This window comes from Castor canadensis, chromosome 14 (genome assembly GCF_047511655.1).
Source record: "Castor canadensis chromosome 14, mCasCan1.hap1v2, whole genome shotgun sequence".
NCBI classification, from domain to species: Eukaryota; Metazoa; Chordata; class Mammalia; order Rodentia; family Castoridae; genus Castor; species Castor canadensis.
Window position 1 is genome coordinate 54,221,072 of NC_133399.1, and position 27,143 is coordinate 54,248,214.

The 27,143-nt window shown below is 39.4% G+C and overlaps 1 protein-coding gene across 2 annotated transcripts; it reads right to left on the reverse strand.

The window, feature by feature from the left end:
• On the reverse strand, positions 1-27,143 carry Pomk (protein O-mannose kinase). 2 transcript variants are annotated; one of them, XM_074054574.1, is made up of 5 exons: positions 26,992-27,092; positions 25,078-25,163; positions 20,510-20,604; positions 19,182-19,484; positions 1-2,108 (listed from the first exon to the last, which is right to left on the reverse strand). In XM_074054574.1, exons 4-5 carry the CDS (start codon positions 19,461-19,463, stop codon positions 1,338-1,340), a joined length of 1,053 nt encoding a protein of 350 aa, XP_073910675.1. In that variant the 5' UTR covers positions 19,464-19,484; positions 20,510-20,604; positions 25,078-25,163; positions 26,992-27,092; the 3' UTR covers positions 1-1,337. The 2 variants fall into 2 exon arrangements, with proteins under 2 accessions (XP_073910675.1, XP_020040277.1); XM_020184688.2 differs by lacking the exon at positions 25,078-25,163 and having other exon boundaries at positions 26,992-27,143.

Consider the following 27,143-nt stretch of genomic DNA (forward strand, 5'->3'; position numbering starts at 1 on the left):
GAATTTTTTAATAACAGCTTTATTGAGATATAAGTCACATACCACAAAATTTTTCATTTACACAATTCAATGATGATCAGTATATTCACAGAACTGTGTAACTATCACCACTATGTAATTTCGGAACGTTTTTATCACCACCCCAAAATCTCAGTAGCAGTCAATTCCTAATCTTCAGCTCCAACCCCCTACCAGCTCTTCACAAACACTAACCTATTTCTATGGATTTTTATTCTAGACAAATTCAAGGAAAGGCAGAGTTCACTTTGGAGCATGTGTGTCTCTGAACATCAGTTATATAACCACCTTATTAGTGATCATTAATATACACCAAACTTCTTATCCCTACAAATGATGACAATGCCACAGGAAAGTGTTGTTGCTTTGGCTTTTAGAGCAAGGGTCTCACCACATAGACCAGGCTTGTCTCAAAATCAAAATATTATTCCTCAGCCTCCCAAGTGGTAGGATTACAGGTGTATACCACTACATCCAGCTCCAGAAAATAACTTTTTTTGAAGGATTCAATCATGCAATTCAAGGGAAAAGGCTTGCCACTTTGTAGTAATGAGTAGCACTTATTGATGTAAAATATTCACAATCAATTTTGAACACAGAAAACCCAACTCAATAGGAATTTCAAAGCATCACTCAAGATCACTAAGAACTTCCCTCAACTCACTGTTCAAAATACTCTTACCCATTCAAAATCTCGAGTGTGCTTTCACACTACAGCTATGGCATGTTCAACACCTTTGTTTGCATTTTTTGGTTTAGTTGTGTTTTTTCCTTTTTTTTTTTTAAGTGCTGGGGATGGAACCCAGGGCTTCACACACAGTAGGCAAGTAATCTACTACTGGGCTACACCCGAGCCCTTAATGCCATTTTTTCTATTTAGGAGGAAAAATTGTTCTTTGATGAACTACTGTATGTTTCTTTCATATACTGATATTTAAAAATATATTTTAATATATATTAAAAGCTTATAAATTTGGCTATCAGGGTAGGTGAAGCTTCTTTATGGCTATACTTTTATTACTTCCATCAAATATTGGGTAGATTCACTGCTTCTCTGTATCTTCACCAGAAAGCAAGCAGCCAGAGAAAAGTGAAGCTAGATTTAAATCATATCTGGTTTGCTCTTAACAACTTCCATCCAGGTTGCCAGGACAGAAAAGCACACTCAAATGTCAGGCACATGTAGAGAAAGAACTACATGGCCCAACAGCAAAACACAGTGAAACACCAAGTCAATCAAAAACCTCCATCATCAGAATAGAATTGCTGTAACTTCCATTCAGTCCTTAAATCCCATCCTTCAATGACTGCACTAGGTCTTATAGCATTTCTCTTGTCTGAGACATCATAGTGTCTCTGAGTGAGTTTAAAACCTTCTTGTAAGTGTCCAGAATATCCTGAGCAGTGGGTCTTTCTGCAGGAGTGTGGCTCTTACAGGCCTTATGAATATCAAACAAATGAAATCGAACCATATCACTCCCTTCAATATGACCCAAAAGGAAACTAGAGACATCTGGAATCTTCCAAATGTCAACCTTCTCATCATATGAGGGCATGAGATCATCATGAAAAGGTATGGCTTCTCCATAGGGCCACAACTGCTCTGGAGCCACAAAATCCCCATGAAGCTCCCTGTGTCCACACTTCACAAATGTCCTAGATCTGTGGTTTACCAGGGGTAAGGCATCCAAGTCGTTTGCCACAATGCTGAAGTTACTTGTGAGTAAATACTGGGACAATGTCTTAGGCAGGTCATTAGAATCGCACATGACCAATGTGCCCAGGGGGCTGTGGTGCAGGTAGTTAATGATGCCAACATAACCCATGGCCAGTTGCAGTCTGTGCTGCCATGTGTTCACATTTTGGTACTTCAAAAGGTTTAGTGTTTCTTCCAGGTTGCTCAAAGAACCTAAGGGGTGATACTCAGTAAGGATAGTGTTGTCATCCTCACAATAGCCAAGCAGCATGACAACATGTTTGCTTTGTAGAGATTTCAGCATCTGCAGTCCATGCAGGAAATCATCTTTCATTTCTGGACTGGTCAGCCGTAAGAGAGCAACTTTATTTTCCTTCCACTCAGACAGAAAGACCTAAAACAAAGCCACAGAGAACATTAAACCTAAACTTTCACTGAAAGTGATCAAGAAATAACAAGTATCTTCTAAGGGGCAGGTGTGGTGCAAAAGACATAGAAGATAATGAAACACAGACCTAGTCTGTGCCATCCTAGAGTTGTACTTAGTCTGGTTGTAGAGACTCACTTATGAACAAACAGAGAACATTCAGCAAAGTTAGCACACCTTAGTGAGTGAGATTTCAGGAAAGGAATAAGCAGCAGGGACTGCATCTGATCTGGTTAGAACCAGCTGGAAAAGTTGCTAGATGGCTCTTGGTTGCCAGTCTTAGAGAATGATTAGGACTTGCAGTATAGACATGGAGTGTGGGGAAGGTAGGTCAGGGAGTGGGCACCGTGTGTGTCAAGGTAGGGAGTGGCAAATGGACTCCAGTTCCAATTTACTACAATACTTAAGGAGGAGAGAAAAAGGGAAGGAAAAGCCTAGAAAAGGGAGTAGAAATACTGAAAAGCTTACATAAAGGAGTCCAGTCCAACCCATCTAATAAAACAATACTACATAATACTCACTAATGTTAAAAAGGCAGCCTAGCAAAATAAAAATAATAATAATAATTCTAGGTAAGGAAAACATTTTTACATGGATTTGGTTTTGTGTTACTTCAACTGTAAAAGCAGGAACTAAAATGCTATAATAAGCACTACTTGTTCATATAGCACAGCTAACAGTAGAGTAACTGCACATTACTGCCTTGGATTTTCATATTTATTAGCTAGAAAAGGGCCGCAGGAAGCACTGTAAGGAAGGAATCTCTTTCTTAAATCCCAAGATAGAAGGCAAAAGTTATTTTGGAAAAAAAAACAAAACAGGCTCAGGAATTAGGAATCTCTGCTCCAGGCTGGTTCTATATACAAGCTGTGTCTTCACACTTGTTAAAATAAGAGTTATGATTTTCTTTTCTTTTCTGTGGTGCTGGGAATCAAACCCAGGGCCTCATGCATGCTAAACAAGCACTCTAACACTGAGCTACCATCTCCAGCCCTTAAGATTGTGGTTTTCAAAAACAACTTTTTGGCATATTTTATTAAGACTTTAACATCTATATTAACGCAATGATTTGAAATAGATGAAAAGCTCTAGGAACAAAAACTTGGCATTATTTATAAAAGCATAAAGCAAACCTAAGAAAAGATGGAGAGTAGTTAAGCTTTGGTAGGATCACACAACAGTGTATTATGTGAGCACCAAAAATGCATATATTTATAGAATTATAACAGATAAAAAGTAATGTTACTTCTTAGTTCAAACCTCAGTAACACCAAGAGAGTAATGCTCCAAATAAAATAAATTTTAAAAGTTTATATATTATTCTAAATGCAAAAAATAAGAAAACTAAATTACACAGAAATCACAGAAATATGTTAATGTTCTAGTCACTGCCTTTCTGGGTATGAGTCTAGTTGAGTTTTATCTTTCAGAGCTTTTCCAACTCTTTAATAAACATATTACTTTTATAGCTTAAAAAATTTAAACTCCTGGCTGGGCACCAGCAGCTCACACCTGTAATCCTAGCTACTCAGAAGGCAGAGATCAGGAGGATCCTATCTTGAAAAAAACCATCACAAAAAAGGGCTGGTAGAGTGGCTCAAGGTGTAGGCCCTGAGTTCAAGTCCCACTGTAGCAGGAAGGGGGAGGGCAGGAAAAAAACATACAGACTGTGTTCTGACCACGAGACAGGGGAGGAGACAGCAAAGCAGAGAGATAAAACTGAAAAAATTTAAATATGAAGGTCACATAGCACTGGGAAAATGAAATAGCCAATAAAATCACACACAGCTATATGTGGGTTCAGCTTTGCTTTTTGCTTCTGTAACTTGCTTGCAAGGGTATATAAGGTGATACCTCTTTGTTCTCGGGGCTCAGCCTTTGGACACGAGTCTGCTGGGTCTGTGCTGGCACAATAAAATGTTGCTTCCTCTAATCTGCCTCAATGTCCCATATCTCAGCTGGTAATTTCCCGCAACATTTCTTGGGGGCTCGTTTGCCAGGATTGCAGAGACAGCAAGTTATCACCTCTCTTGTCACTGGGGTATGTCCCCTAGACCGCCAGGAGGAGATCCCACCAGGTGCCAACAGACAGCTTGATCCGTAAGAGGATTTGTCCTCCCAGTGAGTTGGGATGAGGGCCTCGGATGCACAATGGAGCCCGGTGAGGTGCAGGAACCAACTTCAGAGCACCGCTCATCAGACTGGTAAGAACCTGGGTTCAAATTCAGGCCTGCCTCAGAAGGCAGAAGAGGAGACTGGTCACCTCCCAGAGACTGCTAGTAACCGCCTTTTGGGGTGAAGCCGTGTGTCTCAGGTTTAGGGAGTGGAGCGGAAGTACTGTGCTATACAAAAGTACATAAGACACCTCTGAGAGTTAACGGGGGTTTGAGCTTTTCCCAGGAAATAGTCCAACTGAGGTTAGGGGATGGATAAAAAAAAATTCAGTTCCAGAGGGGGGAGACTCCCAAGAGTCCATCATCCACCATTCCACCAAACAGGGTGTTTGTTTTAAAGATCTCTGTTACAAACTACTTAAGCTTTTTACATTTAAATATATAAACATCTTGAGGATGGTTCTTATAATAAAGTAAATGTAAAAAAAATTTTATTACTCTGTTCTACTGCAACTTTTAAGAAAACAGGTTTTCAAACTTATTTCAATCAGAACTCACTAGGATGCAGGCATTCAGGGGTTAACACTCTGGCTCAGACCAGAGGAGAAAAAAAAAGGGAGGCTACACTTTGAAACAGAAATCTTAAAATTTGGGTAGTTAAAAATGAACTTAGCCTGTTACATTCTGCCATAAATAAAATGTGGGATTTAATCTGCTCTTATAATACATGGGTCTATTAACAAATGGGCTTTCTATAAGTTGTTTTTACACAAAAAATAATTTTAAGGTTGCTTTCTTTCTGTTTTTTTCCATACAAATACAAGGTTCTAAGTTAAAAGGTTTTATAAGTTAATTTCAAGAAGTAACATGTAGATATCATATAGATATGATATTAAAAGACATGGTTTTTAAAATAAAAGGATAAAAAATACTTTAAAAAAAAAAAGATAAAGACAAGCTACCTAAGGGGATACAAAATAAGTTGTCATAAAAGTGCAGAGTAAGTTGTCATAGAAGGATAGAGCTTATAAATGCTTACATAAGTGACTGAGTTGACTAAAATCTAGTTACATTAAAGGTTTTGTAAGGTCAAAATTTAATGTACTGATGTTAAACTAAAACTTTATTCTCTAACCTCATAACAACAAGGCTCTCTTAACAATATTATTCTTAATAGCATTTACAAAAACTGTCTTAAAAATGGCTTTTGTTTTGTCAAAATGAAATTTTTGGTGCTACAGGTTAATCCACAAATTTGTCAAGACAACAAGAGTTTATTAAAACACAGAGAGGCAAGAGGCAGCTGAGCACAGAGAGTACTGCTGCACTGATAGGAGGATTGAGCCAAATTTACTTATATAAAGCAAAGTTAAAAAAAAAAGGGGGCCAAAATGCACCCTCCAGAAAGGATAAAAATTAAAACTCAAAAAGGAGCACGACACTGAAAGTCAAGACCTCCAGTTTTTATTGGAGTCAACAGAGTGGAGATGTTAGTCCTACTCCTTCCACATGTCAGGCAGAGGGAACTTTTGGCCTGAGATGGCCAAATTAGACCTATTATTTAGTGGGGGGGCTCCACTGACTATAGGTTGAGGAGATCCTGCTGAATGTTATGAGCTATCTGTTAATATCAACAATCTGGGATGTCATCCCTTATCAACATCTGAGCCATGATTCTGGTCATTAGGTTTCCTAACTCCACGCTTAGTCCCCATAAATATTTACCTGGGGGGATGGGGCTCAGAGAAATGACCCAAACATTGTATGCACATATGAGTAAAAAAAAAGAAAAAAAATTTACCTGTGTTCTCTGGTAATTTTGTCCAGGTTTTTAACTACTAAGATAACTGAATCATGTTGATTTAAGAGTTGGTTTATGTTGGGGTTAACAATGAGGACAGCCATGTTAGGACTAGACCTCCTCCCCGCTTGCAGATGGCTTACTAGAAACTCCCCAGTCAACCCCAAAGACTGACAAAGAGACAACTGTTAACCCTTATCTCCCCAGACAGATGCCAGGGACAGTTGGGCAGACAGTGACCTAACTACAACTTACCTTTCTTGGCTGCCCAGCAACAATATCCCTTAGTGACCTTCCTGATACTCTTCCACTAGCCCCCTATATCTAGCCCAAGCCTGTGTATAGCAATGGGCTCTAGCTCTTTTGCTGGGGTCCCCCTTCACAGAGTTCCTGCCTAAACAATAAACCCTGTACTGGTGTTTGAGCCATCTCTCTGCCTCTTCCAGGCCTCTTATTTCCTAACAGCTTATGTAAAATTTTCTAGATTACCTCATGGTTAAACAACTGTTGTCTTGAGTGATTCTAATATAGTCGGTACCCTGTATGTGTCTGTGACTGAGCTATCTGGGTTTACTAAAACTGTTCCCCCCTTCACAACTGATAAAAATCTAAGGTTTTACTTCAAGAACAACTAAACTAAGATGTATATATAACCTCTACAGAACTATGATGCTATTGCTGGTTCCTTATACTAAATATATATATTTAGTATATATATATATATATATATATATGTTCTTCAAGGTATATCAAGCCTTCTAAAATACAAAATTTAGATAAACATGGTAACAAAAGTTAATGGTATGGATATACTGTTCTATTAGTTGCTAAATTGTCCATCAAAATTTTAATCACAGTTCTTAGTTTTTGTCATTACAGTCCTGATCCTTCTGGGGCATTTACAATCAAGTCCACAAAAATGACTCTAATAAGTGCTTAGGTGTCAACCAGGTTAACTTTTTAGACATCTGATTTTATTGGATTTTGTTCTAATTGTCCTGTCTAAAAGCCCATTGCCTAAGGGCCACTCCCTCTAAGCCTCTTTGTTGCTTAAATTTGGCCCAAAGGGTCACTTGGCACTGATTCCCACCTGATCTGCTCACTATTTCCCCCCACAACGTGGGACCAAAACCAACCAACCAAAATCCAGGAAAGAACAAATCCTCACGATGAACAAAGAAAATGACCAACCAAGGAAGATCTTCAGTCTACGGCCCTACCACCCTAAATGTGCCCAATCTCATCTGGTCTCAGAAGCTAAGTCAGGGTGGGGCCTGATTAGTACTTAGATAGGAGACAAATCTTCAAAAGAGTCTGCTCAGAGACAAACAGTTTGGAGACAAGGAGGGAATGCCATCAAAGTTCAAATGGATTCACTGGTGCCAGAACTCTCAAAATAACCAAGGCCGAGAGGATTGAGGAAATGGTTCTTATACACGTGTGGCCATCTGGCATTAAACCCTTCCAGATACAAACTCATATTTTTAGACAGGGTCTTCTACTTACAGACAAAATGACTGTTTTTACTGGCTCTAACTGCCCTTTGATATTTAAAGATGATAGTTTTAACTTTTTAAAACAATGAGTTGTTTTAAAGATATATACTGATAGTGTATTGTTGCCTAGGTAATTCTACTCAGTTAAAAAGAAAAACAAACAAACAAAAAAGATACTGTCTGGGTAAAAGAATAAAATGTCCAACCATTAAAACCCCATTAGAGGGGCCATTTTGTTGTTGTCTTGTCTATCCCCACTATAGTTAAAATAGCAGAGATTGCTCCTTGGATCCACCACAGTCGAGTCAAGCCAGCTTCTCTCGAGTGGGAGTGTATCCCTGATCTAGCTTCACCATGTTGGATTGCCCTCTGGAACCAGAGCGCCCTCCCTCCTCGGCAGGACTCCACTTCCCAGGAAACAACAGGGGACCAAGAACAGCAGGACAACTGCCCTGATCTAGTCACCCCCAGAAGCTGACTAGTCTATGCATGGCAGAAGCTTGAGGAATCAACTCTCCAACAGGACAAATGGACTGTTTTCCACACCAGTTATTTCACTATAATGTATTGTCACTCCTTGTCTTTATCTGTTGCTGTAGTTCTCACCCTAGTATTTGCCATAGATTTGACAAAAACTGCCCTCGCTGACTAGATTCATGATAAAAGGCTTTTATTAGCTCTCTTCTATCTCTTTTGGGCAGGATGCATAATTGCTGCTTATTGTTACTGATATGGTCTCCCTTCATGGTCCCAGAGCCCTCATCCTGTGACCTATGTATGCATACTACTCGTGCAGGCTCTGTCATCAGGTCATACACTCACAACCATACTACCATGCTCCCATGGTAATCAGCATATCTATTTCAACTCCACTTGCTGCTCCCAGGAGCAATGGTTAGAGATCCAAAGCATCCGCAACCCTGGGAATCTCATCAGCCACACCCAGTTGTTTAACCCTGATAAACCAGTGTCAGTGCTCTCTGATGCATGTGCAGCCATAGACCAAGACAGATATAAAGGTATAGGCTATAGCTATGGGGGCCTAACTTGGGAGAGAGCCTATACAGCCAATGAAAAGTGTATGTGCAGGAGAGACAACTTTTGGCCATGTGATCATGTAGGTTCTTATTATTGCCCTTATTGGAGTTGTATTTCACTCAGCCCTCCTTTCACAAGAGGACAGCTGCCCCAAACTGCACTCCTGGTACCTGTAATCCTGTAAATTTCACTGTACTTAAGCCATCTGATTGGACACAGGGACATATAATTGGCAATCAAAAAGATGACAAATGGCCTCCTGAACTTGGGCAGAAGATGGGTCTTGGGACTATCGCACCCCTACATATATGCTCAACCATATCATCAGACTGCAGGCTGTTGTTAAAACTGTAACTAATAAAACAGCCAAGGCTCTCAATTTGCTGACAAAACAAAGCACTAAGATGCACAATGCCATCTATTAGAACCACTTGGCTTTAGACTATTTGCTTGCTTCTGAGAAAGGAGTTTATAAGAAGTTTAGCATAAACAACTGCTGCTTTCAGATAGATTAAAAAAAAAAGTCATAAAAAAATCAGAGACAAAATGAGAAAGCTTGTGTATGTTCCCATCCAGACTTGGAGAGGATGGGATCCCCATTACCTGTTTGGAGGGTAGTTTTCTGCCTGAGGTAGATTCAAAACTCTTGATAGAGGCAATAGGCCTAATCCTAGGAACATGCTTATTATTCCCCCGTCTGTCTCCCCTGGTGCTACATTGAGACCATTATAAAAAGGAAAATGGCTGTGCATGTAATGATGCTGTGGAAATACAAACCCCTAGATCAAGATGATGCTCTTTGACCTTGGGTGGGTCTGAGCATCAAAGGGGGGAACAATGTAGCAGAAAGGGGAGGTAGAAAAAAAAACATACAGGCTGTGTTCTGATGACAAGACAGGGGAGGAGATGGCAAAGCAGAGATAAAACTGAAAAAATTGAAACATGAAGGTCACATAGCACTGGGGAAATGAAATAGCCAATAAAGTCACATGCAGCCACATGTGGGTTGAGTTTTGCTTTTGCTTCTGTAACTTGCTTGCAAGGGTATATAAGGTAAGACCCCTTTGTTCTCAGGGCTCAGTCTTTGGACACGAGTCTGCTGGGTCTGTGCTGATCTGCCTCAATGTCCCATTTCTCAGCTTGTAACTTCCCGCAACACCAGTGCCTCAAAAAAAAAAATTAAACTCCAAAATATTATATAAAAATGGAGGACTTCAAACATTTCTTCTGGACCCGAGAGGGTAGATTCATTATGGAAAAGTCCAGCTGACCCTTCACATTCAAAAGAGAAATCTTTTAAGACTTCAAATTCTTCAGTCTGAGAAATTTCACTATGGATCATAATTTCCATAAAGCTATTTTACTCTGGGTGCTACATTCACAAAAAAAAAAAATTCACACATTAAAAAAATTATATTAAACACACTCTTTCAATAGATTTGTATCAACACTGAATTGATATTTTACTCTAATACAAAATTCTCATTTTTTGTTAAGATCTATCACTTCCTTAGATCTTCTCTGCATAGTACTGGCAGATGGCTCTGGTTGTAGGATCATTTTTCACATAAAAACAATGATACCTTAAAGAAAGCTGCTACTATACATTCAACAACAAATGGTGGGTATGACCACACCTCAAAACTTCTTCCTGACCTTCATTCATGTCAGATTCACTCTTTTGCCTCAGATAAATGAATAATTACTGAATGTTATTTATTACTAAACACTATTAGTCTTTGGGACCACTCACAAATGTGAAACCTCTGATCTGCAAATTACAGATTAAGAATCATTTCTCAGCAACCTCTAGTTGTTTTATATCACTTTATAAAAATATTTTTATTTGGAAAGAAATGTTAATGCACTTTTTTTTTCTTGGTGGGACTAGGGTTGGAATTCAGGACTTCATTCTTACAAGTAGGCACTCTACCACTTGAGCCACACCTCAGTTCTCTTTACCTTTTTAAATTGTAAAGTTAATCATGAATAGTTTTTGGTAAAAATTCAACTGGAGAAGGGTAAACAGTGTTTCTTGTTTCCTCCAGTTTTACTTCCCAACCCAAAGAAAACCAATTAAGTGGCTGGTTGGTGTTCTCCTAGAAGAACTTTACATGTACTTTTACATGTACTAGTAACACTATAAAATAGCATTTGAGCTCACTATTACATAAATGGAATTATATATAAATATCTACAACACACACATGTATTATTATAACTTTTTCTTTTAACTGATACCTAAGAAATCTTTCCTACATGTACAAGAATGACTTAAGATATTCTTTTTAAAGTTGTATAACGTTTTAAAGAAAATTCACCTTTTTTCTCTAAAACTATAGTATAATGTAATAAAGTCCATCAAATTTGCAATGGATGCTGTCCAAATATGGTGAATTCTTTCTCTTACATTACTATATAGTTATAATTTTGTGTAAACACTAAACAAGATCTTACATGATCGATTTTAAAGATTTGATGGATGTTTAAATTATGGCTGTTTTATTTCTCTTAAGTTAATTGTATATTAAGCTGGAAACTTCTTGTTGTTGCTGCTGTTTTAGGTTTTCTGGGTTTTTAATTTTGTTTTGTTTTGGTTTTGGTTTTTGCAGTGCTGGGCATCAATTCCAGGGCACTGTGCATGCTAGTCAAGCACTCTACCACTGAGTGCAGCCTTTCATTTTATTTCTAACAACAATGCTATAAGAGTAGTCTTACATTTACACCTCTGTCCACATCTTCAAATATTTTATAAACTAGGCATGAACACAGAATCCTGAGTGAAGAATACGTACCACTATCGTTACCCTTCAAAAGTCTGTATCAACAACACAGTTTCCAACATTAGCCCATGAGATGTGTATGTCCTACATCCTTAGTTACAGTAGATGTTATGTCTTTGTAATCTGTACCAATCTGATGAATGAAAAATATCTTACTAGTCCAATTCATAGTTCCCTAATTTTATTAATGAGGCTGAGCATTTCTCATGTCTACTGGCATTTCTGTATTTCTGCTGTCAAAACTCTGGTCAATGTCCTTTATCTAATTTTCTACATGGCTGCTTGCCTTGTGCTTATTAATTACTAGGAGCTCCTTATTATCACCCATGCAATCCTTTATTGCAAATGTAAAAGACAAAAGCTAGAAAATAGTCCATTTATGTGCTTCTTTGTAAAACAAAGAATTTAGCTATATATAGTGAAATGTGTCTTCATTCATTCAACAAATATTTATGTCAAAGGAAAAGAACTTGACTGGAGGGGGTGTAGCTCAGTGTTCAGTGGCAGAGCACATCGCTAGCATGTGTAAGGTTCTGGGTTCAATCTACACACTGCAGAGGGAAACACACACACACACACACACACACACACCACAAAATAAAGGAAAACAGACATAACTCTTGGCCATGATGAAATTTACATTCTATGCAGAAGGCAGACACTAAATAAATAGGAGGAAAAAAAAAAAGAGAGATTGCTGATAGCTCCCAGAACACCCAGTTCCCACAAACCTGAAAGATAACCTTAGGTTCGTGGCAGCAAGAGTAGGTGGTCTGGCTAGTTTGTTAATAAGAGATTGCCAATATATAGGCAGACCATATCTACAAAGACCAAACCATTAAGTAAGCCTGGACAAACCAGTCTCAGGCCTGTGGTCACAGCTGCAACCTGCACCACAGGTGGAAGTGGTTGTTTTTTTTGTTTGTTTTTCTTTTTGGACTAGAGTAGACTTCAGTCCACAAAAGACCATCCAAAGTACTAGAGAGAGGTGCCTACAATCCACAATTCAGCTGAGCTTGCTGCTTTCAGTCTTGGAGGATACTGCATAGTAGAGATCAGCTTGCAGGTATCTGATTGCACCTCTCCAGGAGGAAGCTTTTGGCCTAATAAATGGAGTAAAATCTCCACCCTGCCTGGCAGGGGAGGGGTGACTCAGCCAGCACTTCTCTGTACAAAGACAGCACAGATACAGGCTAGTCAACCGTGAGCACAGCCTGAGGGAAACAGTCACTACTCATTCGACCACCTCCAAGAACCATAGTAGCAGGCTGAAAGACTGCTTGACCAAAGAAGCTTTTAGCCAAATAGCCTGAGCTACAGCTCCCAGGCTTGCATGATGGACAGGAGAAGCTGGCCACTGCTCTCAGAAGAGCTTCACACAGGACCACCTTGGAGAACCTGCCTACCCAAACAAGCTGAACCTGACTGCTACCTGCCCCCCCACCAAGAGGAGCCTAAGGCTAAGCAGCCTGAGTGAAGCACCCCAAACCAGCCCAGTATGAAGGGGTACCAATAACTGCAACCCACCTCAGCAAATCTATCCTAAGGAAAGACAGGAACCCAGAGAAAGTACCGTGTAAAGGGACACAGGCCAGCATATCACAAGAGGGATAGCACCCAGAGGGAACACATGAGAGCTTCAGTCTAAAACTTGAGGACCAGAAATCAAAGAGAAGCATCCAGTGCACTCACTGAATGAGAAGAAATCCACTCCTCTCCACAAGAAGGAAGAAATTTGGACCTTAAAAAATTTTTTTATCTTTTTTTTCCACTTTGTTGAAGTTTTAATTTGTCTATCCTTCTTTAATTTTTTCTTTCTCTTTTTTTTCTTTCTTCTTATTCACTAGCTCCCTTTCTGTCTCCTCCTCCCTTTCCCCACTTTCCCTGTCTCCCTGATGAATCACTCAATGAGTGGTTTATTTTACCACCTTTATAGATTACTCCCATTCTTTCTACACTTCTGCAATCCCTGACAACACTCTCCTCCACAATGACTGAACTACAACTATACACACATTAGGGTCTTATTACCCTGTAGCCCCCACACTTCAAACCTCTTCTCCTTTCCCCATCCCCCTTTTCCTCATCTCCTCTTCCACTCTCATTGTCTATACTATACAAGTTTTAATCTCTCTGCAAACAACTTTTATTTCCCCAACACCCTTCTGTTTATAGATAATACTGCCAAGGGTTTTATATATCACCTAAATAACTGGTTTGACATTAAATTCTTGAACTCATTATTGCTAAATTATACCCCCAAGTCAGTGACCAAAAACGATACAACAACCTCGCTAACAACCATTCAAGCCATAACACAGAAATTAAGTCAAGGGAAAGATTTCAGGTGCCTAAAGATCCCAACCAATTAATCCACAACACATGGGGAAATCTCAAAATAGAAGCATGAGAAATAGAAGAAAGCATGGGAATATGACTCTTCAAAAGGTCAACAATCACACAAAAGTGGACAGTGAAGGGGATGAAACCTCACTTTCTGAGTTCAAAATAATGATGAAAAATGTTTAAGGAGCATGAAGAGGACATACAAAAATGAGTCAATGAATTCCAAGAAGATACAGAAACAACTAAATGAACTCAAAGATGACAAAATATCAGATATAAAAAAAGAGATAATGGAATAAAGAAGACAATACAAGATGTGAAAGAGGAGCTTAACAAAGGTGTACAAAATTTCAAAAACAAAGAATCAAACAGAAACTCTGGAAACAAAAAGTTCCTTAAGTCAAATAAAAAATACAGCTGAAAGCCACTCTACCAAAATGGAACAAGTAGAAGACAGAACTTCAGGACTCAAAGACAAAATAGATATTAAAGAAAAAAAAAAGAATACTTAGAGAAAAGATGGAAGAGTTGTGACAGGAATATGGAAGAACTCTGTAACTCCATCAAAAAACCAAATCTGCAAATCATGAGCATTGAAGAAGAAAAGAGGTGCAAGCCAAATGTATAGGAAACATAATCCACAAAGTAATAGCAGAAAACTTTTCAAGTCTTGAAAAAGAGATGCCCATTCAGGTACAGGAAGCCTCTAGGACACCAAACACACATAACCAAAATAGAACCTCTCCATGGCATATTATAGTTAAACCAATTAGCACCGAGAACAAGGAAAGAATATTGAAGGCTGAAAGAGGAAAAAAATCAAATACCATACAAAGGTAAACCCATCAAAATAACAACATATTTTTCAAAGAAATGTTAAAAGCAAGAAGGGTATGGAGTAAGTATTATGAGCACTGAAAGAACACAATTTCAAACCTAGAATACTCTACCCAGCAAAGCTATCATTCATAATTGAAGGAGAAATAAAAACCTTTCACAACAAACAAAAACTAAAACAATGTATGAACACTAAATCAATACTCCATAAGATACTCAAAGGAATCCTAGACAAAAGATGAAAATTAATACAGGAACAAAAGGATGGGAATAACTAAATCTCAGGAGAAGAGCAGACAAGCAATTGTAGAGTAGCAAAGAATCAACTGCACACATACACACACACAAAAACAACAAACTGGCAAGAATCACCACATACCTCTCATATTAACACTGAATGTTAAGGGTCTCAACCGCTCCATCAAAAGACATCAATGGCAAGCTGGATTAAAAAGAAAGATCTGACAATGTGTCGACTACAAGAACTCATCTCACAGACAGAAACAAACATTGGCTTAGGGTGAAAGGTAAAAAAAGACCTTTTAAGCAAATGGCCATAAAAAAACAGCCAGGAGTAGTTATATCAGACAAATTAGACTTCAAACCTAAATTTTCAGAAGAAACAAAGAAGGTCATTTCATACTAATAAAAGGAACACTATGTCAAGAAGAAATAACAATGCATCTTATGTTGGGGTCTTAATTCCCCAATGAAAAGGCACAGAATGGTAGGTGCTTGTGGCTCAGACCTGTAATCCTTCCTAGCTACTCAGGAGGTGGAGATTAGAAGGATCACGGTTCCAAGCCAGCCCCGGCAAATAGTTCATAAGACCCTATCTTGAAAATACCCAACACAAAGCAGGGCTGGCAGAGTGACTCAATTGGTAGAGCCTGGCTAGCAAGTATGAGTTCAAATCTCAGTAGGGCCACAAAAAAAAAAAAGGCATAGAATGGTGAGCTGGATTGAAAAGCAAGACACACCATTTGTTGCTTACAAGAAACTTACCTCACTGACCAGACAAATATTGGGTTAGAGTGAAAGGATGGAAAAAGATCTTCCAAGCAAATGGACTCTGAAAGCAGGCAGGAGTAGCTAAACTCATATCTCATAAAGCTGACTTCTGACCAAAATTATAAGACACAATGAAGATTACTTCATATTAATAAAGGGAGCAATCCATCAAGAAAAATAATTCTTCACATATATGTGCCAAACATCAGTATACCCAAGTACATTAACAAAGTACTACTGGATTCAAAAGCACAGACTCCAAAACAATAAGATGGGAAATTTCAATACTGCACTCTCACCAATAGGTATGTCATCCAGACAAAAAAAAAAATCAACAAAGAAACCTCAGAATTAATTGACACGATAAACCAAATGGAGTTAACTAAAATCTACAGAGTATTTCATCCAATAATACACAATATACATTCTCCTCAGCAGCCTTTCTCCAAAATAGGTCATATTTTAAGACACAGAACAAGTTTTAGCAAATGTAAGAAAGTTGAATTAACTTTCTGTATTCTATCAGTCCATAATGGAATAAAACTAGAAATCAAAAGCAAAAGAAACTACAGAAAATATTAAAATACAGGGAGACTGAACAACACATTGTTGAATGATCAGTGAGTTATTAAAGAAATAAGACAGGATGTAGGAAATCCAAAATTTCTTAGAATCTAATGAAAATGAAAGCATAACCAACCAGAACTTCTGAGATACAGCAAAGGCAGGGTTGGGAGGAAAGTTTATAGCTTTGGGGAGAGGTTTTTTTTTTTTTTTTTGTCTTTTCTTTTTTGGTGCTGGGATCGAACCCAGGGTCTCACGCATGCTAGGCAAGCGCTGTACCACCGAGCTACATCCCAGCCCAAGTTTATAGCTTTGACAGAAATTACAAATAAATAATCTAATTATGCACCTTAAGCTCCCAGAAGAACAAGAATAAGGAAAACCCAAAACTAGAAGACAGAAAGAAGTAATACAAATTAAGGCAAAAATGATTGAAATAGACAAAAAATACAAAGAATTAATGAAACAAAAAGTTGGATCTTCAAAAAATTAATGAGTGATATAAGCCCTTAATCAATCTAATTAGAAGGAAAAGAAATGATGTAAAAATTAATTAGAACTAATTTATTAATAAAAATTAGAGATTAAAAGAGGAATCATGACAAATACTAATGAAATATGGAGGATCATGAAGGAATATTTTGAAAACTTATATTCCCATAAACTGGAAAAATTAGAAGAAATGCATAAATTTCTACATGCATTTGATCTACCAAAATTGAACCAAAAGGAAATAAGCCACCTAAATACATTTATAACAAGCAATGAGATTGAAGAAATAATAGTCTCTCAACAAGGAAAAACCCAGAACTCAATGGATTCATTGCTGAATTCTACCAGACCTTTAAAGAAGAACTAATATTTACATACCTCAAACTTTTCCATAAAGTAGAAAAAGAAGGAATATACCAAACACATTCCATGAAGCAGTATTACACTCATTCCAAAAGAGGAAAAGGACACACACAGAAAAAAGAGAATTATAGACCAGTCCCATTAATGAACACAGATGTAAAAATTCTCAACAAAATACTTGCAAACCATACTCACAACACACAACACATCAAAAAAGATCATATTCCATATCAAGTTGTTTTCATCCCAGGGATGCAAGGGTGGTTCAGCATACATAAATTAATAAATGTAATACAGCATACAAACACAATCAAGGACAACAAGATAAACATCTAAACTGATACAGAAAAAGGTTTTGACAACATACATCATACTTTCAAGATAAACATAATGACAGCCATATATGACAAACCTACAGACTATATCATACTAAATGGGGGAAAACCGGAATCATTTCCTCTAAAATCAGAAATTAGTAAGGGTGTCCACTCTCTCCCCTCAAGTACTGGAGTTTCTTGCCAGAGCATAAGGCGATAAAAAGAAATAAAGGGGATCCAAAAATGGAAGAAAGAAGTCAAATTATCCCTATTTGAGATGATATGATGCAATACTTAAAAGAACTTAAAGATTCCGCCAAAAAACTCTCAGAGCTGATAAAATTTTTGGCAATGTAGCAGGATACAAAACCAGCGTACAAAAATCAGTTACTTTTCTATCTACCAACAATGAATAGGCTGAGAAAGAAATCAGGAAAACAATCACATTCACAGTAGCCTCAAAAAATAAAAATAAAAATAAAAATAAAATACCTAGGTATAAACTGAGCTGAAGGACCTCTTCAGTGAAAACCACAAACCTTGAAGAAAACTATTGAAGAAGACCCTAAAAGAAGGAAAGGCCTCCATGTTCACAGACTGGCAGAATTAATATCATGAAAGTAGCTATTCTACCAAAAGCAATCTACAGATTCAATGCAATGACCATCAAAATTCCAAAGTCATTCCTCACAGAAATAAACAAATAAATCTTAAAATTCATATGGAAACATAAAAGACCCCAAACAGCTAAAGTAATCCTGAACAAAAAGAACAATGCTGGAGGCATCATAACATCACACTTCAAATTATACGTGAAGCAATGTTCAATATCCTTAGTCACAAAGGTAATGCAAATCAAAACTACCCTAAGATTCCATCTCACCTCGGTCAGATTGGCAGTCATCAAGAACAAACAATAAAAGCTGGCAAGGACACAGGGATAAAGAAGCTAGTATACTAGTACAACCACTATGGAAATCAGTATGAAGGATCATCAAACAGCGAAAAATAAACCTACGGTATGACCTAGTTATACCACTCTTGGGCACATATCCTAAGGAGTGTAAATCAAAATATGAGACACCTGCCATCCATGTTCATCACAGCTTCTAAACACCTCACTGAGGTCAGCTGCCATAGAAATGAAGCCCATACAAAGTGTTGTACACACTGGTCACCAATGAGACAAGAGCTCTTAGAACTTCACTTGAGAAATGAGTTCATCCTTTGGTGTCTCTTCACAAATTTTTAAAAAAATTTAATCAATATAATAATACTTTAATCAATGTAATACCAACATAGTTTAAAAACAAGAAGAAATTCATAATCCCCGTTTGTCCTATACAATTGCTATCATTTTTTATTTTTCTACACAAACATGTAATTTTGCAACTGAAGATAATACATAACTTTTATATCATGAGTTTTTTTACTTATCATCCTAAAATTTTCATCCTGTTGCCACACAGGATTCCTAACTGTACATAATGGCTGCAGAATATCCCACCAAGTTGTTGAACCATAATTTAACAAACTATTCTGAAATTGTTGTTCCTAGTTTTCTATTACTACAGCATTCCATTTACTTTTTCTTCCTTTGGAGTATCTTACTAAAAGTAAGATTAAAGTCCCTGATGTGAGATTACTGAGCTCAAGTACAGAAACACAGAGCCTTTATAAAAAGGTTGTTTTCTTTTTGCTGTTGTTGTTGTTTCGAGCCTGTTGCCCAGGCTAATCTCAAACTCCTGGGCCCAACTGATCTTCCTGCCTTGGCCTCCTGAGTAGCTGGGACCACAGGCACATACCACATCTGGCTTGCCCTTAACACAGAATGCCAAATTGCTCTCCCAAATTGATGACACCAATTGCAGCACTTACTCTCTTCACAGCTCCTTCCCCAACGCACTTTAACTGCCTCACTTCTGTCCTCAGCTCCTTACAGGACAGCCAGGGTGAGCAGTTTTTCATGTGTCCCATTCTGAAGTAACCATAGGGACAGAGCCCAGGGTCCTCAGTGGATCGTCGAGGGGAAATAAAAAATCGATCGAGGCAGAGGTAAAGGAGCACATTCATGAGGGCCATGGCAAGCAGCAGCCCAGCAACCCGGGGGACTGCTCTGTGGGTGAGACCCTTCCTGCTCTCCTGGGGTCTCCTTTCCATGTTGTTATCCTGTGTCAGTTCCTATAATATAATATGAGACAAGGAGTAATAAGTGTCTGCATTTATTTCCATGAAGGGGTTCTGATGACACTGGTGGCCACACCTCTCATAGGTAAGTGAGTTTTGGTATCACTGTAAGGAGTAAGGTTGCTACTCAATATTAGAATCACTATTCTTTATTAAAAAACTAAAATTTGGATGCACCCACATTAAATCAGACTAGAAGGGAGATGTCAGTGTCTGACTTTGCCTCATTCACAGTATTTTATACTAAGTAGATATTCATAAGTATTTAGTAAAATAAAAACAAAATTGAAAAAGGAAAAACAAATAAAATAAAATAAAATAAAAACAAAATGTCTATTGTTAATTCAGTGGGGCTGGGACAGAAGATAGAAAAGATTAGTTAGGGTAGCAAGGTAGGTAAGTAGGAGCCTCTTGAACCTAGCTAAAAAGTTAGGATGTTCCTTAGAAGGCACTCAAAGCCCCTAAGCAGGCTGGAAATGTAGCTCACTGGCAGGGCATGTACAAGGCCCTGGGTTCCATCCCCAGAAAAGAAAAACAAAAAAAGTTCAGGTTTGTTTTTGTGGTTCTAATGATTGAACTCAGTATTACACATAAGCTAGATGAGTACTCTACCCTGAGCTACACAGCCATCCCAAATCCTGAACATTTTAAAGATATGAAAGGTAGATTTGGAGTGAAAGAGACAGGCTCTGAAACTAGTTGGGAGGCTCTGGTAATAATCCTGGGTAAGAGTGGACAAATTTCTGAGCTAGAATAATGGTGATGAGATCACAAAGATAACTCAGTTGACACTGGTAACCAAAGACTCCAGCACTGGAGCCACAGTAAGGCTGCAGTGGAGGTATCTGTATGGGGGCAGCAACTCCTTATGAAGCAGAATAGAAGCACATCAATACAACAGATATGGCCATATTGGTGTGTGCCAGCTGAGTATCATCACACTGAGAGGCACAGAAACACTTGGGACAGAACTGCCCCAGTGCTCCTTGCCCCAAAACAACGGTGACATGAAGTGTTACCTTCCAGGAGCGTCTTCCTTCTCCCAGCTAGATCTCCATCCAGATGCTGCATCAATCAGTGTTCTGGTTGGTCCCAGGGACTTGTGTGAAGTCCTCTGCCACAAAGAACCGAAAAAGGAGGTTTGTTAAAGAAAAACTGCAACTCTGCATACAAATCACAACTGTCCGAATGGTTCACCTTTCCCAGGGGCCTTCTAGTGCCTATGTGTCCCCCAAGGCTCTCGAACCCCAGGATGGCCCAGCAGCCACAGGACAGTCCTCAGACAGCCTGGCCACCATCATTAAAGCCCTGTCAGCTTTGCAGGCTCAGAGCTTCCTCAGCCCCTTCTGTTTCTCCCACTTCTGCTCCCTGTACTTCCATTACTGTCTTCCACTCATCTACTCAACACATATGAAATCAGCTTCGGGAGCTCATCTCTATATCTCTAGACATGGTTCTTATCCTCTTGGAGCTTCAGGGAAAATCTAGTGGGGAGGGCAGACAATAAGTTTGCCATTATCCTGTGATGAGAGTTCAAGGATAGACAATAACTAGATAGGAAACTCTCTGGATGAAGCAACCCAGACCAGAGACCTAGCCAAGGAGAGATCAGAGGACTAAGGAGTCAGCCATGAAAAATTCAAAACTCAGGCTCTTTCATAGTTTGTCCTGGAGAAAGTGAAATTTACCTACCATTTATTGAGCTGGGGCAATAAACACCAACTATGCTGGCCATAGTCAACAGTAAATAGCATTTGTAAGGACATGCCACAGCTAGAAAGTGTCAAATACATATAAACCCTCTTTGAAAAGTGACTACTTTCATACTATTGAGAACCTTTTTTCTCCACAATCACCAGAAATTGTAGCACTTAAAAGTCCTATCAGTAAGAATGAAACAGCACACTCTTGCCTGGAGGATCTAAGTCACTCTGACACAGAGAAGCAGCCTTGAGTTCTAAACCAGCACATCTTCAGATATAGAGTTTCCGAAGATAATCCTGCATATTTATGTCTCTAGGAAAACAGGACCCTGGGTCCACTTTGCAACCCAGACTAGAACTTGACTCCACACACTCAGCCCTACTTGGCTTTAAGCCCATCAAAAGCACTACTTCGTTTAAACTTTCCATCTCCCAAAGTCCATAACTTTTCTTTCCCTTTGTGACATCCAAGTCCCACTGGTGTACGGTCTCACTCACAGCAATGAGTTCATAAGCCTAAATATTAGTTCCAAGAGGTCTTAGGCTGGACTAAGTCACCCTCTCTCTTCAAATCTATATCCCCACCTTTGCTCTGAGCTCATGATCTTTTTTCCTGTTTCACTAAAAACAGAAGCAATTAGAGAGCATTTCCACAAGTTCCCAGGTACTTGCATGCACTACCTTCTCTTCTGTTACTATGAAACTGGATACAGTCCTAGCTCAGGAAATCACACTATACACAAGATCCCTCCCTCATGCCTGCTCATCTCCAGCAGTTCTCTCCTCTTCTTAATCATTACCAGAATGACTTCCACATTGTCTAAAACACCCCATCTTCACCCTAACTTTCCATTTCAGCTACAGTCACGGTCCTCTTGTCCCTTTTCAGCAAGCTCCATAAGAGTACCCAAATCCACTCTCTCATCATTGCTGTCCTCTCCTCTCCACCTCACTGCTAGTCCACCCAAACTGACCTCACTTTGCCAAAGACCTCACCAAACACAGCAGTCAATATGCAGTCCCCAGTGTTACCAACCCATCAGCAGCAGCATTTGGCATGGCTGACCCATCCCTCTTCCTTAGAATATCTCCCTTACTTGGTTCCCAGGAAACCACGGTTAGTGGCTCTTCCTCATCTCTCCAACCATGTGCAAGGTACTCTACGTTTGGACCTTAAACCTCTCCACTCACTCCCTGAGTGATCTCACCAGACTTGTGACTTTCCATCCCCAATATCTCCACTTTTCTGATGGACCCAGAAGTATGGTTCCAATTTCAGCCTATCCAAGAACTCAAGGCTTGCTTATTTGACATCTCCTTTTGGATATCTGATAGATAACTTAAAAATACTCCCCTCAACAGTAAAAGTATAACTTAATTTTCAAATGGGCAAAGGACTTCACTACACATTTCTCCAAAGAAGATATACAGATGGCCAACAGGGACATGAAAAATGCTCAATTTTATTAGCTATCAAGACAATGCAAACCAAAATTATAAGATACTACTTCATGCCTACCATGATGGATTATAATAAAAAAATTAATCAGATAACGAAGTGTTTATGAGGATGTGGAGAAATTGTAATCCTTATACACTGCTGGAGTGATGTAAAATGCAGTCACTGTGGGAAATAATCTGGCATTTCTATGTTAAGCCCAGTCAGTTACTGTATCACTCAGTAACTCTACTGCTTAGAATATGTCCAAGAGAACAAAGAACACACATTTATACAAAAACTTGCACATGAATGGTCTTTAGCAGCACTATTTATAATAGCAAAATAGTGGAAATAATCCAAATGTTTATCAACTCATGAATGGATAAACAAAATATGCTATATCCAAAGTAGAATTATCTACCCATAAAAAGGAATGAAACACCAATTCATGCTGCAATAGGGATGAACCTCAAAAACAAAAAAGGCCAGTCACAAAAGGCCACATGTTATGTGATTGTATTTATATGAAATGTCCAGAATAGGTAACTTTATATAGACAGAAAGTAGATCAGTGGTTGCTAAATGTTAGAGATGGAGAGATAGGGAATGGTTACCAATGGAAATGGGATATCTTTTGAATAAAGAATTCTGGATTTAGTAATAAAAGTTGCACAGTGTTATAAATATATTTAAAAATCAATGAACTGTATACTTTAACATGGTGACTTTTTTGGTATGCAAATTATATCTTAACTTAAAAATGGTAAAACTATCTCCCAAACTCAACTTCTAATCTTTTCCCCAAAACCTATTCTTTTCACACTGTCCACAGCCCAGTAAATGAAAGCTTTCTCCATCTAGTTCCTGGGCCAGTGAGGTTGCAGGCCAAGGAACAGCATGACACTGTTGCCTCTAATCAGGAAATGTTAGAAACTGCCTCTTCTATAGTTTGGTGTTAACAAAAGAACATGTTCTTGTTTATTCATGCTGTCAGGAAACCTTGACCATGGAATTAGTTCAGTTTCACACAATAGCCTCCCTTTGTTCAACATGAGGCCATCTGCTCACTGGCCCTGCTGTCTGTCTCCCTAGTACACTATCAGTATTCAGGAGGGTCACTTGCCTTCCTTTCTCATAAAGACTCTAGGCCCACACCATCCCCTCATGTCATCATCAGAAATTTCAACTAAAATTGTGGCAGCTCTCATGACTCGGGCTCAGTCTCCTGAGCTTCTTCCACATAACCCTGATTCTCAAAAGGTACTCACTTAAAGAAATAGATAAAAGCTAACCAAGTGCAATGGCTCACACCTGTAATCCCATCTACACCAAAAGGGAAGATCAGGAGGACTGCATTTCAGACAGCCTGGGCAAAAAGTTGGCAAGACTCCCATCTCAATCAATAAACCAGATATGGTGGCATACGCCTGTGATCCCAGCTATACAAGAGACCAGAGGTAGAATTGTGGCCTGAGGCTAGCCTGGGGGCAAAAAGCAAGACCCTATCTAAAAAATAATCTAAAAGCATAAAGGGCTGGCAGCATGCATGACAAAAGTGGCAGAGCACTTGCCTACCAAGTACGAGGCCCTAAGCTCAAAACCCCAACACCACCACAAATAAAAACTAAAAATAGGAAAAATAAATATTATTCATCTATCTTCTACAGTATTTAAAGTGACCAAGTGTGTCTCAACTTTGACCTTACGTCAGAAAGATGCAAACTTTTTCTCTAAAGTACCAATGGTAAATTTAGGCTTAGGAGTCAAAAATCAAAATCAAGTGATAACCACATCATTCATCCATAATACATTGAGAGGTGGTACAAAGCAATGTCAGGCCCCATACTGTCTCAGTCACACTTACTCAACTCTGTCACCAGAGTGTGAAAGCAACCCCAAACAACATAAACATTTATAGACACTAAAATCTGAATTTTATATAGTTTTCATGTGTCACAATATTCTTTCCTAGACCCAATCCCTGCCAACATGCAAAAAAATAAAAAAGCATTCTTAACTCTCAGGCTATACAAAAACAAGCAGTGGGCCATAGCTGGCCAAACCATTAGGTGATGGTATTCCTCCAGGTCTGTCACTGGCCAAGACACTCTCATCCTTGCAGTGGCTTCAGTGGCCTCCTAAAATGCTTAGGATTTCCAAGTCTGTACTACAGCTCACATCTCCTAATTGCTCCACTCAGTAGGCGCTTCAAAGCCTTAGTGTCCACAGCTAAACTCAGCATCTCCCTCCTTCCCCCAGCATGTCCCTTCTCTGAAGCTCCCACACTCTCAAATAAACTGGGGTGACTCAATTCCTCCCTCCTTTGACCTCAAAACCAACCAATTACTATATACAGCTAGTTCTGTCACCCAAATCTCTCAAATCTGTTCATAATTGTTCTTCCCTGTGGCCTTCACCCTGGCACAGCTTCAGCATCTCTTACTTGGACTTCTGCAACTTGTTTTGTGTGGTCTTCCCCTTCTTCCTTTTCTCCAACCCATTCTGTACATAGTGGACAGGATCGTTTTTCTTTAATGAAATGTTTCAAGAGAAAAAAATAAAATCATGAACACCCATTTGGTTTTGTCAATTTTGTTCCAATCTTTTTCCTATCTTGGCACTGGGATCCAAGCAGCATCTTGGATCTCAAGCAGGCCAAACAACACTTTACCACTGAGCTACATACCCACTCCAGTTTTTGTGAAAGAAACAAAATAATACATATATAGTAAAAGCCCCTTTGGACCCCTCCCCATACCAAGCTATCACAGTCCTTATCTTGGTGTACATTAGCAGTTCTCAAGGTGTGGGCCCTGGACCTGTAGTATTGCCTCACCTGGGAACTTGAGAGAAAAGTATTGGGTGCTCACCACAGACCCACTGAGTCAGAAACAAAATCTGTTTTAGTTAGTTCTCCAGGCAATCTGGATATATGAGAACCTCTGTGCAAATGATTCCCCTTTATGCTTTCTAATTTCACAAGTGTGTGTCCACAAGTAACAACACATAATGTTTTCAAGCTTTATACAAATGGTGATATACAGGTATTATACCTTTTCAACTAGCTGTTTTTGTAAGACGAACATTATGTTTTTGAGATTTATTCAAGTAGATACATGAAACTCTAGTTCACTATTTTCAACAGCTTGGCTATAGCACAATTAGTGAAACAATTTTTCTTTTTTTTTTCTGGAGACTGGGTTTCAGAGGCCCAGGCTGGCCTCAAACTCAGGAGCCTCCTGTCTCAGACTCCTGAGTGCTGGAATTATAGGCATGTACCACCACACTCTGTTTGAGGCAAGTTTTGGGCACATCTTATGCATATGTGTTGCTCTCTCATATATACAAGGCAATCCTTCTAAAACACGGATTTAATCCCCTCTGGATTACACACATTCAACAGCCCCCACTCTGCCTTCAGGAAAAATCCAAACTCTTAAAAGGCCACCCAGAGGGGCTGGGGATGTACTCAGTGGTGGATCATGGGTTCAGCATGTGTAAGTCCCCAGGTACCTCAGCCAGAGAGATGTCCTCCCTCTACACCAATTGAGCCTTCCTCAGCGCTCAAAGGCATCCTTTTGGGGATACCAAAAACATCTGATGGGCTTTGTTCTTTTAGAGGCGTATTTCTGGACCAAGCTACCCAGAGCGTAGGATGGGGCTGTGTGGGTGAAGAACATTTCTAGTTCAAAAATAGAAGGAAAAAAACCCACTAAGATTTACTGGCCCTGAAAGACACTCTGCACATCTGCACATTAAGAAATAATGATTATGGGGCCAGCTGGACAGAAGAAAGTCAGGCACTGTTTAAACACAAAGGACATTAATAAGAAAAACTTGTAACGGGATCCACTGCTCTGTATTTACACCTAATTTATTAAAAGAAAAGTAGTGGCACAAAGTAAGTTACCAATTTACAGAATATTCTATGCAACTCGCGGAGAAACGGATTGGTAGTCGCCCAATACAATTCAGAGTATAATCTCATCTCGCCAATGAGGCACAAGGTACATGGATTACTTAATATTCCGCATGCTCTCTTGGCTTCGGGGTTCTATAGTAAAGGCAATAGTAGAGAAGACAGCACTACTAAATAAAATGGAAACTTTTTAATTAAAAAGAGCGGCACACTGCCTCCCTCAACACGGTCCTGGCCTGCGCGATCCGGACAACAAACGCCCGGAAGAAAGGGCTGAAGCCGGTCCCCGGCAGAATCCTCGATCCTTCGCAGCCCAGGCACAACGAGTATCCCCAGTCCTGCGTAGCCCAGGGAGAGGCAGACCGGCCGGGCTGGGTGCAGACCCGCAGCCTCTGGGCCCAGAGCCGCTCCGCGCCACGCCACGCCACCCGGCCCTACCTGGTGGCCTGGCTCCCTACGCGGGCACCGACCCCGTGTGGGCCCACAAGCGGCCCACTGCGCATGCGCCTGCGCGCCGGAAGCGGCTCGAGGGAGAGTGCGAGGCTACGCCTTGTCCGCCTGCGCAGCGTCCGTAGGCCGGAAGTCAGGGG